This window comes from Sciurus carolinensis, chromosome 8, assembly GCF_902686445.1.
Source record: "Sciurus carolinensis chromosome 8, mSciCar1.2, whole genome shotgun sequence".
NCBI lineage: Eukaryota > Metazoa > Chordata > Mammalia > Rodentia > Sciuridae > Sciurus > Sciurus carolinensis.
In genome coordinates this window covers 105711429-105724057 of record NC_062220.1, presented here as the reverse complement: position 1 = coordinate 105724057, position 12629 = coordinate 105711429, and the positions used below count along the sequence as shown (strand labels likewise).

Genomic DNA, 12629 nt, shown 5'->3' with positions numbered 1-12629 from the left:
ACTATCTCCAGGTAGGCAATGTTGGAACTGAATTGAATTATAGATCAAAGAGAATTGGAAAATTGCTTGGTATGGAAGAACCTGACACATTCGGGCACAGATGTTGAAGGTGTTGAGTGTGACTATAGAGGAAAACTTCAGTTTTTTGAATTGTGGCTGTTGTTTGGGGTTTGTTGTTGTTGTTTTCTCTACACTTATAACAGGTTCACTTCATGCTCTGAAGACAGAACTTGCTACATCAACACTGGCAGCTGATTTTTTTTTCCCTTCTTCTTTTCCCTTTCCCACTCCCAAACCATGGAGGAAGCAAGATTAACCTTCTTCCCATCCAAGACCAAATGATCTGTCCATTGGCTTAGGGACCTCAGAAATGAAGGAATCTAGACTTCAGGACCCACACCAGTGGATCTAAACAGCTCTCTCTCAAGACTACTGCTTGGATAGGAATTATGATAGGGTTCACCTGGAATTTTGCCTTTGTATCCTCTCTTAAAAAGTCCACAGTTTCCCTTGATAATGAGAATCACAGCCTCTTAGACAGGAGGTCCATAGCAAAACAATAAAACTTCTTTTTCCTTTTGCTCAAAACCTGTCCTCACTATTAGAGCAGCATCAGGGACAAGGACTGAGATTTCAGTATCACACTGAGCATGATCAACATGAGGTATTTTCTCCAGTGTGAGGAATAGACTTAGTGATAAATCAAATGAAAAGGCTACACAGGAAGTCCATCAGGATACTCATGAGGAGGGTCATGATTGGTCTGCATGTGCATTTATCTAAACTAAAATAATTCCGAGAGGAAAATGAGTCATAAGAGAAACAGTGCTGGGATGACCCAGCCAGCGTGGGGTCTTGTCATAATGGAAGGGAGAAGCCTGAATACAGTAATCACAAAGGTGAATTGTCCTTGGAGAGCCTTCCATTTTAATCTGCCCTTCATGAAATAGGATGGACTTTTGTGATATCATCTTAACCTCATTGAAAAAAATACCTCACATTCTTATTTCTAGCCTTACCCTGCAGACTGTTCTGGAAATTTCCTTGCATGTTCACACATCGTGCCACTTCACAAGCCTTCCTGAGAAGCCCCAGGAAAGCCTTCCCATAGGATGTTTGCTCCAGGAACAGTTGTACTTTTTCAAGCATATGAAATATCCTGCAGTCAAAAAGAAATCAGAGATGATAATGATGCTCCAGATGACAGATCATTATAAATCCATCTAAACACAAACATATGCAAAGTCCTGGCAGTCCTCATATGAAAGAAATTAGATTCTTTGAAATGGTTCGCTTAATATTTATTTGTTTATGAGTTCCTCCACCCTGATTTACAAAGTGAGGGGAAACCATTTATGGGAATACATAAAATATAAGAAAGAGTAAATCAAGAGAAAAGAAAGAGGGAAAATAAAGAACATAAAATAAAATGAACTTTGAGGCCAACAAGAATACATTCCCTACTTTATGTATTTGAGTATGAATTTCCTAGCAGCCAAGAAAAGTAGAAATTGATCACACATATAATTTTCAGAGTCATAAAATAAAAATTAGGCAAAATTTCTGGAGAAGCACAGCTCCCAAGGCAAGACTCCATTAGTAGTTAATGTGATAATTCTGAGTATAGAACTAACAAGAACCCCAAACACATGCACTCCTTGGATTCAATAAGTTTTCTTACGAAAGATTAAACCAATAGTTAAACTTAAGGGAACTGTTTAATATGTTACAGTTTTTAGATGCTTTCTGATGTACCATGGTTAGCTTCAAAATAAACATATTTCTATTCATTCATTAGAAATAGAATCTAAATATTGATCTATCATTTGAATACAAGGCAGTTGAAATCATTTTCATGTCCAAGGGTTGAGAAGTTCTCTATCCAATGCATACTCACAGGGTGGAGACAAGCTGGTGTTCACAGCCACCAGAGGAGACACCAGTCCCAGGTGAGGCATCAGTACCGTGCAACTGGAAGAGCCGAGAACAGGAAAGGCTCACTTCTGACAGCTGTGTCTCCAGTTCCTGCCAGCCCAAATACTCTTCAGGTACCGAAACTGGCATATCCATGTGCTGGGTAAAGACTTCTTGCAAAATATGATCCTTAATAAGAGAATAAAATCTTTGAAATGTAACCTACCTAGTCTTGTGTATCCAGGGTTCCACTTGCATTGTGCATCAAAGACCATGCCATGCATGATCATGACTATTAAGTCATAGTTCTAGGCTTGAATCTTTACTCATGTTCAAAAGTATAGACCCAAAAATAAAACCTTACACAACAATACAGTCAGGTAACTTAACCCACTTAATTAGTGAGCCAATAAGTAGGGACCCAAGTTTCATAGCCATCTGGGTTAGCCTGTATCCCCAAAGGTCCCCAATGAACCAGACCTCCTGATAATTGCACTCTTAGTAATCCCCTCCCACAATCCATCAAGGCCAGGTTCTGACTCGCATTAACCCACAAAATAAAGAACAGGTGGTTTATGCCAATTCCAGTCCTACCCTTTCTGAGCAGTCCTCAAATGCTTTAAAAGCCTCCCTTCTTTCCCATTTTTGGGATGCCTGGACACCATGTGAGAAGTCTTGCTACCCTACTAAGAGACTATGTGAGAAGACTCCCCAGAGAAGAGAGAAGAGAAACTTCAGTGGAGAATGAGAAGTTCCAATCTTCAACATCCCAACTGAGCATCCAAAGTCCACCTACCACAGCCCTCTGACTGTACCTACAGGAGCAGCACCCAGTAAGATCATCAGAAGAACACCCTGGATAAGCCAAGTCAACCCCCAGAATCACAAGAGATAACAGAATGGTGTTTTGTTTTCAGCCACTAAGTTATGAAATGGTTTGCTACTGACACATCTAAGTACCCTTGGAAAGGCTATCTCATATATATTTGACCTGAAAAATCACTCATCACTGCAGCAGATCATGCTAGATCCCAACTCCAAGTGGGGCTATGAATTAGACTGTATAGATACAAGGAAATTTGCAATGGGCTTTTTTCCAGGAAAGAGTTTATGCCTACTAGCAGGAAAACAGATGTGCAAATAGGTTGAGGTTATTCATGTGCTCGCATGACTTCAGACACACTTTTCCATCAGCCTAGCATCCTCTCTGACTTCTCATTGCTTCCAAATCTTAAGCCTCATTTTAGTAAAGTTCTCTGGGGAGACTTCCAGATCCTGAACTTCTAGGCACTTATGCCACGTGCCCTGCTCAGTCAAGAGAGTTTGTTCATGTCACCATGCCGAGCAGACACTGAGAAAACATTGATGGCTGAGCTATGTACACATGACCCCTCCATGTTCATTTTCCTGTGATATTATTTCATTGGTTTTATCTTATTATATGTAAGGAAGAAGTTAAAAAAGAAATAGGAAAAAAATGAAGGACAAACATATTTTTATAATATTGAATTCTCCGTAAGAAAAATAGATGTTAAACTTGACATAACAATCTTTTCAAACAAATTGCTTAACAGTCCCATGTGAGTGCTCAGCAAAGGTGAGCACTCACAAAAGTGTTCTGAACTGTGACATGACCAACACAAGATTTTCAAAGTCTATGACCACTGAAAGCCAGAGCTTCTGCTACAAGTTGACTGATCACCAAACTTATCCTTCCACATTTCTCCCCACATGCAGTAGAAATGGAACGGGACAAGTGGCCAGGAAACCAGAGAAGCAGAAGTGCCTAGTTTGAAAATTTGAGATTTTCTTGGGGAAGGTTAAGTAGGTATTGGTCAAGGCAGGGCATACGACCTTCCAAGCAGTCAGACAGGAGGGATGGATTTGAGGGGCATGATTCAGTTGGCCAATTTCCTTTAAGTGTATGGATAGTTAATTCAATGTTGGCATCTTCAGTGAATTTAACTTTAGACAAGATCTCAGTTGGTGCCCATGGAAGAGTTCAGATAGTGGAGTACTTACAGCATCCTCTACTGCACTAAGTAGCCTGTTGAAAACAGGGGTCTCATTGAAGGATCTATGGTGGCACAGCAGTCCCCAGGGGTCCCCCCAGATCCCAGGGGGCAGAGGGACCTCCTTCTCAGAAAAGCGTTCATTTAGGCAGGGAACAGTAGCATTCTTTGTTGTCAACATCTAAAAGATTAATGAGGATAGAAAAGGGTAACATTTAGAGAGTACAGTCATGCTCACCATGGGCTCAAGAACCACAAATAGAAATAAATAATCAAAATGTTAAAATGCAATCTAAAGTTCTTCAAAATGTATCTATTCTCTTTATTTTGCTAGCATAATCCACAACAGGCAAAGTTTAATATTGCATGAGCTTCTTCAATGTTTTATGAAAATGGTTTATGTATAATCCTTGGCTGCAATTTACCTGCTTTAACCCCCCAAAGAACACATCCTTTTCTAGTTTCCATCGATCAGGTCCACCCTGCATAGAATTGTTCACTGAAGTCTCCAGGTGAATGAGGATTGCTGCAAGATCAACGATTCAATTTATTTTTCATGAAAATTAGGCTTCTTAAAGCTTGATTTCTATGTATAGTGTGAGTCAATAAATTGAATTCTGAAAACACACATTTCAGTAAACTTTACCTGAGATATTTCATTACTTTCCTTAAAAAGGAAAATGGGAGAAGACATTATAGCCCTGTCTTATCGTTTTTGAAGAAACATGAGTATAGATTCCTTGTTAGAGAAGAGTTTTGCTTCTAAAGCAACAACCCTTCCTCATTTCTTCTCCCTCCTCCATAAAATGATGAAAAGACTCAGCCCACTCAAGCAAAAGTGCAAACTTGACTTCCTCAGAAGAGTGCAGAAAGAAAAACATCCACCATAGTCAACAGAAGTTCAAAGAAGGACATGCTGTATACTCAGGAGGAATAAGATCTCTGCCAGATGCTGAGAAGTAGAGGGGAGGGATATTGAACATGATGATTCACTTACTCACAATGCACTCTGGTCCCTCCCCAGGCTGAGAACTGTGGGTGCTGGTGTGACTGTGAAAGTTAAACCTTAGTCTTAGGAAACTGCCTGTCCCAGACCACACTGTAGGCGTATGGTGAACAGCAGGATACACCTGTCACTGTGACAGTTTTGTGTATTCAGTCATGGCATGCTCGATGTGAAATATCCCACAAAGGCATCATAGCAAAGCATAAATATGCATACAACAACTGCAGCATAACTTAGCTTCAGACTTTACAACATTGCCAGGCAGTTGCCAAGTCCATTTTCCAATAAATGTTATATTTGCTCTTAGTGAGTCAGTGACAAACCAGAGTTGGTTTACCTTGGATGAAATGCAAATCCTGGGCTATTGCATTCCTGAGAGCACCATCCAGTTGCAGCAATTTCTTTAGTTCTGGCCACTGAGACAGGTTTTGCAGCACACTCTGCAATTTCTGCAGATGCTCTGATCTGAGGGCAAAAAGAAATAAATGAAATGAAATGAAAGTGTTTCAAGGCACCAACTAGGGAAATGAAACTTCCATGTAAAGGAAAACATTCCACCGTTTTAAAAAGTGTATTCGTGGACTGAAAGTTTCATTTCATCATCTAAGCAAATTCTTGACAAATTGCATTATTTGAATCAGCTGATTTGTAGAATCTTTTAGGTACTGAATATGGATTAAACATTCTCTTTATCCCAGAACAGGGAAGTATACTCTGAGCAGTATGTAAAAGAAGTGAGGATTGGCATAAAGTTCCAGGTGAGATTTATAACTTTTTGCCTTGAAGTCTATGGTTATGAGATGTAGGAAAAATTTATGAAAAGTTTCAAAATATTGAGAAGGTGTACCGTGATAGACAGAATCCATCAAAGTGGTCCCAAGTAGGTCAAATTAAAAACACCTGTAAGATTCTCTGAAGTCAAAGGGGGATAATCAAGCTGCTTAATACCTACAAGTGCCTGGAGTCTTAGAGGCCAGACATGTCAAAGACAGAGACAGAATAATGACCCTGGGGCCAGGGCAAAGTTTGTACTTTTAAGATGTTCACCTTCAAAGTGAAGCAGAAAAGTCACCATGGGAAATATTTCAAGCACTACTCCATTAAAGACGCATCTGCCTTCCTGCCAGAGCATGTCACTAGGCCTGGCAAAAGAGATAAGGGGTTCTCCATCTCTAGACTGTAGTCTGTTAAGCAAGATGACATATTACTCAAATGGATTCATGAATTAACTCATAAGAGAAGCTGGAAAGAAAGTGAGTCTGAGAATGAGAGGAAACAAAAATGGAAATGAATGTGGGAGAATGAAGAGCCAAATGTGAGGTCACACTGTGGATAACCCAGGAAAGTCCAGGCTGAGCCTTCAGGCAAGCATAGGGCATCCTCAGCCATGACAAAGATGGAAAGCCCAAAGGAGAGACAAGAAGAAAGATGTAGTTACTGAAACACCAAGCAAAATGCTCCCCTGGCAGAGCTCTGGCCATGCCACAGCTTTGAGCTTCTAGCCTGCATTTGAACTTCACAATACTTGGTCTTCACAGAATCTCAGTAGACCTGGGCTAAATGCAAATTTGATAACTAGTTGCTGCTGTCCTGTAGTTTGGAAGCTGATGGATCTGGAGGATCCTAATCACATGTCTCCTACAGGAGACCAGCAGGAGGGGCAACCATCCCCACATCCATCACCATAGACATGTGACTCACCCTAGCCTGAAGCCAGAGGTGGCTTCTTGAACTGAGCCTCCACAGGATGAAGTAGGGTAAGAGTCCTCATTCTCTGACACTTTGGATTACAATGAAGAGGAAACACCAGGTTCATGGAAAGAACAGGAGTGTGGCAATTGCACTTCATTCTACTCTCTCCAGGGCAAAAAAGATAAACTGTGTGACCTAAAACTTGGGTCACACAGTTAAGCCTGTTCAAGCTCTGGCAAGAAAGGACATCACATGGCCACCTCTGTGAGCAGATACTTCACAGCCACATGTGTGTTGCAGAGTCAGGCCTTGCTAGAACCTCCCTATGAGTCCTTAGCTTGCCAGGAACACAGATGAAGAGCTCCCACTGCCCAGTCACCTGACTGATGTGACTGAACAAGAGCAGACAAAACCTCAGAAGGTAAGAGGGTCTGTAATGACACCAGGTGCTCAGAGGGTAACTGAGGGCCTGACGATGTTCTCACTTCTTTTGGTTGAAGCTTGTGATTTAGGAAGAGAAATGATATGAACAACTGGGTCTGGAGACAGGGTAGAAAGAAAGAAAGTGATTTCCTGGACCAAGACTTGTGATAGAAAAAAAAATACATAGTTTCCTGCTAAATGGAAATGGGAATCATATAAACATTTGCAGAAGCCTAGAGACAAGAGGCTGTTTGATTTCATCAAAATGTGCAAATTGAAGACACAAGGACAAAACCTTGAAAAGGAGGCAAAAGAGACATCAACGGGTGCAACAAAACAACCACCCAAAATACAAAGGTGGGGAAGTGGCATCCAAAAATACTAAGTGGCATCCAAATGGACATAGAGATTTCACAGCTCAATTGCTTATTCAGTGCACATAGCAGGTAGATGGCAAAGCCAACAATACTCAGGAGACTAAACAGGGAGGACAGTGGTCAGTCGTGAGTATGGGGTTCAAGTGTGCAGCCCAGAGGGAAAGTGACAGGAACATGAACCACACACACACCTACTGGGATGGGACTGTGACTCCATTAAAAAACAAAAGAAAAAATTTACTCCAATAATAGAAGAATTAATAAAAAAGATTACAAAGTCTTGAAGGTGCCTAAGAAGGGACATTTGACATCCAGGGATTGAACTCAGTGAATCTGAAAAAAGAAGAATGCAAAGAAGGAGAAGGGAGTTTAGGAGAAGAGATCAGCAGATGTTCATGGCAGAGGTGAGAAGGGTCAAGGTTTAAGAGTATCTGCTCAGTGGAGGACATCCTTCACCCATGGGTCTCTGTCAATCATCAAAACAGCCTAGTAATGTGTGCAGATTATTTCTTCTTGATAGGTGAAGACACAGAGCCACTGGGAAGTGCTGTACAAAGTTCCCAAAAGGCTAGTAGGTTGTTATCTAGAAATCACCTAGTGATTAGAGATCACCTAGTGATGCCATTACCAGATGGGGAGGCCAAAGTCCAAGGAGGACAACAGAAGGGCCAGAGATTCACAGGCAATGGACTTTCTCGTCACCTAGACAGTCATGGGGTTGCAGTTTTGTACTATCTGTGACAAAAGTGGCATCCAAATGGACATAGAGATTTCACAGGTCAATTGATTATTCAGTGCAATTGAGTGTGCGTATGGAAATTATGTGTGGGGGCAGGGAGAGCTCAGTTGTCCTCGGTTGGTTGTTGGGACTAAGGACACGTTAACTAACTCAAGCTGACTCCTTACTCACTGGCAAGTGAGCAAGATCAAGTCCTCAAAGGTTTCAAAGTTTCATGACGATAAACCAACCACCGTCAGGGATTGGTTAACAACAGTTCCACGAACGTGATCAGCTCGTGCTTGCCATATAGTCCTATGGGACTCTCACCTGCGTGAACACCCAATGCCTTGCTGACCTTTAAGCTGATTGGTTCCCACCTAGCCCCCACCCTACATAAAAGCTCTGTGACTTCCTCAATAAACGAGTTCCTGCTGTGACGGGTCTCCCTGACGTGTCTGATTGTCCTCCGCCTGGAGGACTGGGAGCGGGTGGTCAGTCGGCCTTACCTATCTGGTCTGACCTTGTTGGGGAGTGTCCCCTTCCCTTGTCGCTGGTCGAGAAGGGCAAGGGGGCTTAAGACCCCGACATCTGGCGCCCAACGTCGGGCCCCTCAAGGCTGATCCGCAGCCAAAGCAAAGAGGCAGTTTCGAAACTGAAAGTACCGGCAGATCGGGCCAAGAGAGTTCCGAGGTAAGGCATCCCTGAAAAGATGGGGCAAACACACACCACACATGGTGACCCTGTGCTCTCAGCTCTTAGACTCTGAAGAGTAGGGGCCTTGAGTGGTCTGATACACAGGCGTAAAAAGTCTGGGACACCTTTACTCGGGTGGCCCCTTGGCTTCCCGCCGCTGATCTTTTTGACTGGTCCACATGGGATCGTGTAGAACAACTAGTTAAGAAGAGGGAAATCAGTTTAGGGGAGGGTCCCCCATTAGGAGTCTGCCCTACATTATCCACCCTTAAGGCCTGCTTCTCTCCAGGTCCTCCCAAAGGGGACTCCAAGTTTCTCCCCAAAGAGCCACCACCTAAAGAACCGCTGGCTCCTCCCATTGCATCTCCTTCCAGAAACTTGCCACATAGTAAACAACCTTGGGAGACCTTTAATGAGGAGCTCAATCCATCTCCATCTGCTCCTCCCAAGGTTGAGGAACCACGAGGGCAGCCAGCCTCTACACATAGGGAGGGCTCACTACCGCCCCGGGGAGGCTCATTGCTGCCATCTTGTATTCTGGGGTCACATCAGACTCCAATGAAAGCCATCACCCTCCTCCTTCCGGATGGCAGGAAATCTTCTCGGTGGCCATTTTATGATACTGGGCAAGAACTCACAGACTCTAACCTCCCCCCGACCCTGTATGGCCTTCCTGATAAATGTTAAAAAGTTAGTTTGGGAAGGAATGACTACCGATCACAAATCAGCCTGTGCAGGGATGAAAGATCGCTCCATGGGAAGGTGGATTGTGGCTACCAAAGATATTGGCACCCAGCTTCCGCAAGCGAGTGGGCAGATGGAAAGGGATTCCTTATCTTCAAGTCTCTTCTTTCTTGTGCTTCTCTGCTCTTCCTGCAAACTCGAATGCCTCCTTCTTCTCCCCCTCTCAATCCCTCCTCCTCCTCCAACTTCGAATCAGCTGTTTCTGCTTCCATTCCCTGGCCCAGCCCACCTAGTCCTCCTGCCATGAGGTCTCACATATACTGGTGTGGAGGGAGTAACCAACCCAACCATCAGTGGCATGTCCTAGTAAGGAGTATGATATAGTAGCCCCAGTCCCCACAAGTATTGGGAGATAATTGTTTCACAATTTTCTGTGTCCAAACCTGAATTGATTACTAACCAGGAATAAGGGTTTAAATGCCTTAGGCATCAAGTTTCTGCTAGAGCATTTTGACCCCTTTCAGATCCAAATCTCAGTCAAGGCTTACATTGAAATGTAAATGAAGGAAGCCAGAATGCTTAGTAGGAGAACAGTCGCAAACCCCCCCCCCCAAAAAAAAAAAGGCAAAAAGAGTCTTACGTGAACTCCAGCAAAAGTAAATTTTATGGTGCTTTACTAAAGTAATTAACGGCCGTATCATTTTTCCAGGACTCTTGTTTTTTTTTAATTCTACATTTTTTTTGAGCTCATGACTTTTTTGATCAGTTCTATTTTTTTTATTCAACTAGAGTTTTTGAACATCTGTTACATTGCAATGGAGATTCACCTATAAAGTTTCAAGGCCTTTGATTTTGTGTTATGTGTATGTCGTGCTGTCTGGTGTCATGTTTTGTCTGTATCAAAACTGAGCGCTCCTAAAATTAAAATTTAAAAATGGATCCAAATATTTTTAATTCACGTGATTTAAAAAGGTTCGATTTAAATTGGGCAAACTAATAGAAGTAAAATGTCTTGAAAATAACTCGCAAGTCTCTAGGTGGTCAAACTAATAAAATGTTGATATTAATAAAATGTCTAACATTAATTTTTCTAGGACTTTCCTCCAACAAGAAAAAGATGGCAAATACTGTTCAGGACACTTGTCTAATATCTTGGGTTTTTTTTAAGAAAATAAGTGAATTAGAGTTGACATGCATGGGATTACTCAAATGTGTTTGTAGAAAAAATTGTTTTGTGTCATCACTAAACTAAAAACAAGGTTACTAAGAGTTATGTCCTAACAGGTAATTCTATATACAAAGGGTTCTAAAGGTTTCAACTGTGTTTCAATTAGAGTACTATAAATAACAAAATACTTAATCTTATTAAAATGGAGTAATTTATATAAATTAAGAAATTTCATAAGAGTTGTTTCAGAATGTGAACAAAAAGGGGTCAAAAGGAAAGAGAAAATAAAAGGTTCTGGGTATGGAAATATATTTAGTAAAAGGGAAAAGGAAGTGTTTCTGTGTAAGAAAGTGCTTGTGTGATAAAATACATGAGGGTCTAAGTAAGTGCTAAGAAAGTCTATGTAAGTAAAGGACAAATTTCAATAAGTTTGCATGTAACTAAGTTGGTTGTATGTATGTGACACAGTTAAAGCTATTTAAGGTTTTTTCCTAAGGTGAAATACTAATGTTCTGATATAAACCAAAGTTTAATCTATATGGTAAAATGACAAGGATTTCTTAGAAACACTAATTTACTCTTAACTTTGTGTCTATTAAGTTTTATTCTTTAGAACAATTAGTCTTAAAAATAGGGGTTTATACAATTATGGTTAAGCAACTGTTAGAGTATTGTACTACGTCAGAGTCTAAATTTTTCTTTAAAAACTAAATTTGGTAATATAAAAATGTCAAGGTAATTGTGAAATGGTCACTCTTTGTATGTTGAATGTGTTCATATTTTCCAGGTATATAAGTTTTTAAAACAGGGAATTTATCAAGCTGCTATTCTCCAAACTAAACTTGTCTGTAATGGTAATTATAAAGAGTAAATTTTATTGGGGATTTATTTCTATCATTTAATGTTCTATTATAGGACCTGTTATCAATAGGGTATAGTAATATTTGTTACTTTTTACACTGAGAAAATTTTAAGTGTAAATGTATTTCTAAAGGTTAGAGCCTGATTTGTTTAAAGGTTAATATTGTGAAACAAAAACATTTTGTCACTTTGCCACACAAAAGGAAAGTTAAAAGCTCTCTCAGCATGTCTTTAATTCATGTTTTAGATATAATGTTAAATAGTGCTAACTAATGTTCATATAAACTCAGAAGTCAATATATGTAAACTTCTTAAAATGACATTTAAGAAAGAGTGTAATGCGCAATAGCAAAAATGGGACAACAGTGATTGAGATTGGGGTCTCTGACCTTATAACTTTGGACAGCGGACTTCCTTGAGAGCTACACAGAGCTCCTAACATTGTACTTTGCAGCTCTACCATCTTAGATCTACAGGCTCAACTTGATTCCTTGGCCACTGTCATCCTGCAATGGCGAAGGAAAGAGGGCTTTGCCTGTTCCTCGGTGAAGAGTGCTGTTTCTACACCAACCACTCTGGCATTGTACAAGATAAAATCAAAAACCTACAAGAAGATCTGGAACGTCGTAGGAGCGAGCTCCACTCTTAATTTCCTCTGGACTGGGTTACACAGGTGGCTCCCCTACCTCCTCCCGCTTACAAGACTGCTAATCACCATTATCCTTGTGTTCACCTTTGGGCCTTGCATAATCAATAAGCTTATCCATTTACTGAAAAGCCAGGCTAAGTCTGTGCAGCTCATGGTGGTCTGACAGCATTATACCGCCCTTCATGATGATGATATAGGATTATGGATCACTCGTATCAGGACACTGGGGTCTAAGTGTCTCTCCCTTAAACCCTGCTCCTCCTGAGGGGCCCACCTGAAGTGCTAAGGTGGTAGTCAATGACGGGTAAGATTCATGGGGAGCTCATACCGACCTAAGACAGGAAATGAGGGCTAGAGCCTCATTGTCCAATGATGGGTAAGGATGTTGCTCTGCCGTGGACAACCTAAGACAGGCACACCTTTGAGTAA

At 41.2% G+C, this 12629-nt stretch overlaps 1 protein-coding gene across 1 annotated transcript in view; it reads right to left on the bottom strand.

The window, feature by feature from the left end:
- The window catches only part of Abca13 (ATP binding cassette subfamily A member 13), a 475698-nt gene that overhangs the window by 402751 nt on the left and 60318 nt on the right, over nucleotides 1-12629 (bottom strand). Inside the window, 5 exon segments of the mRNA XM_047562044.1 lie at nucleotides 1023-1159; nucleotides 1898-2103; nucleotides 3937-4107; nucleotides 4352-4452; nucleotides 5270-5397. Coding sequence (XP_047418000.1) covers nucleotides 1023-1159; nucleotides 1898-2103; nucleotides 3937-4107; nucleotides 4352-4452; nucleotides 5270-5397 — 743 coding nt within the window.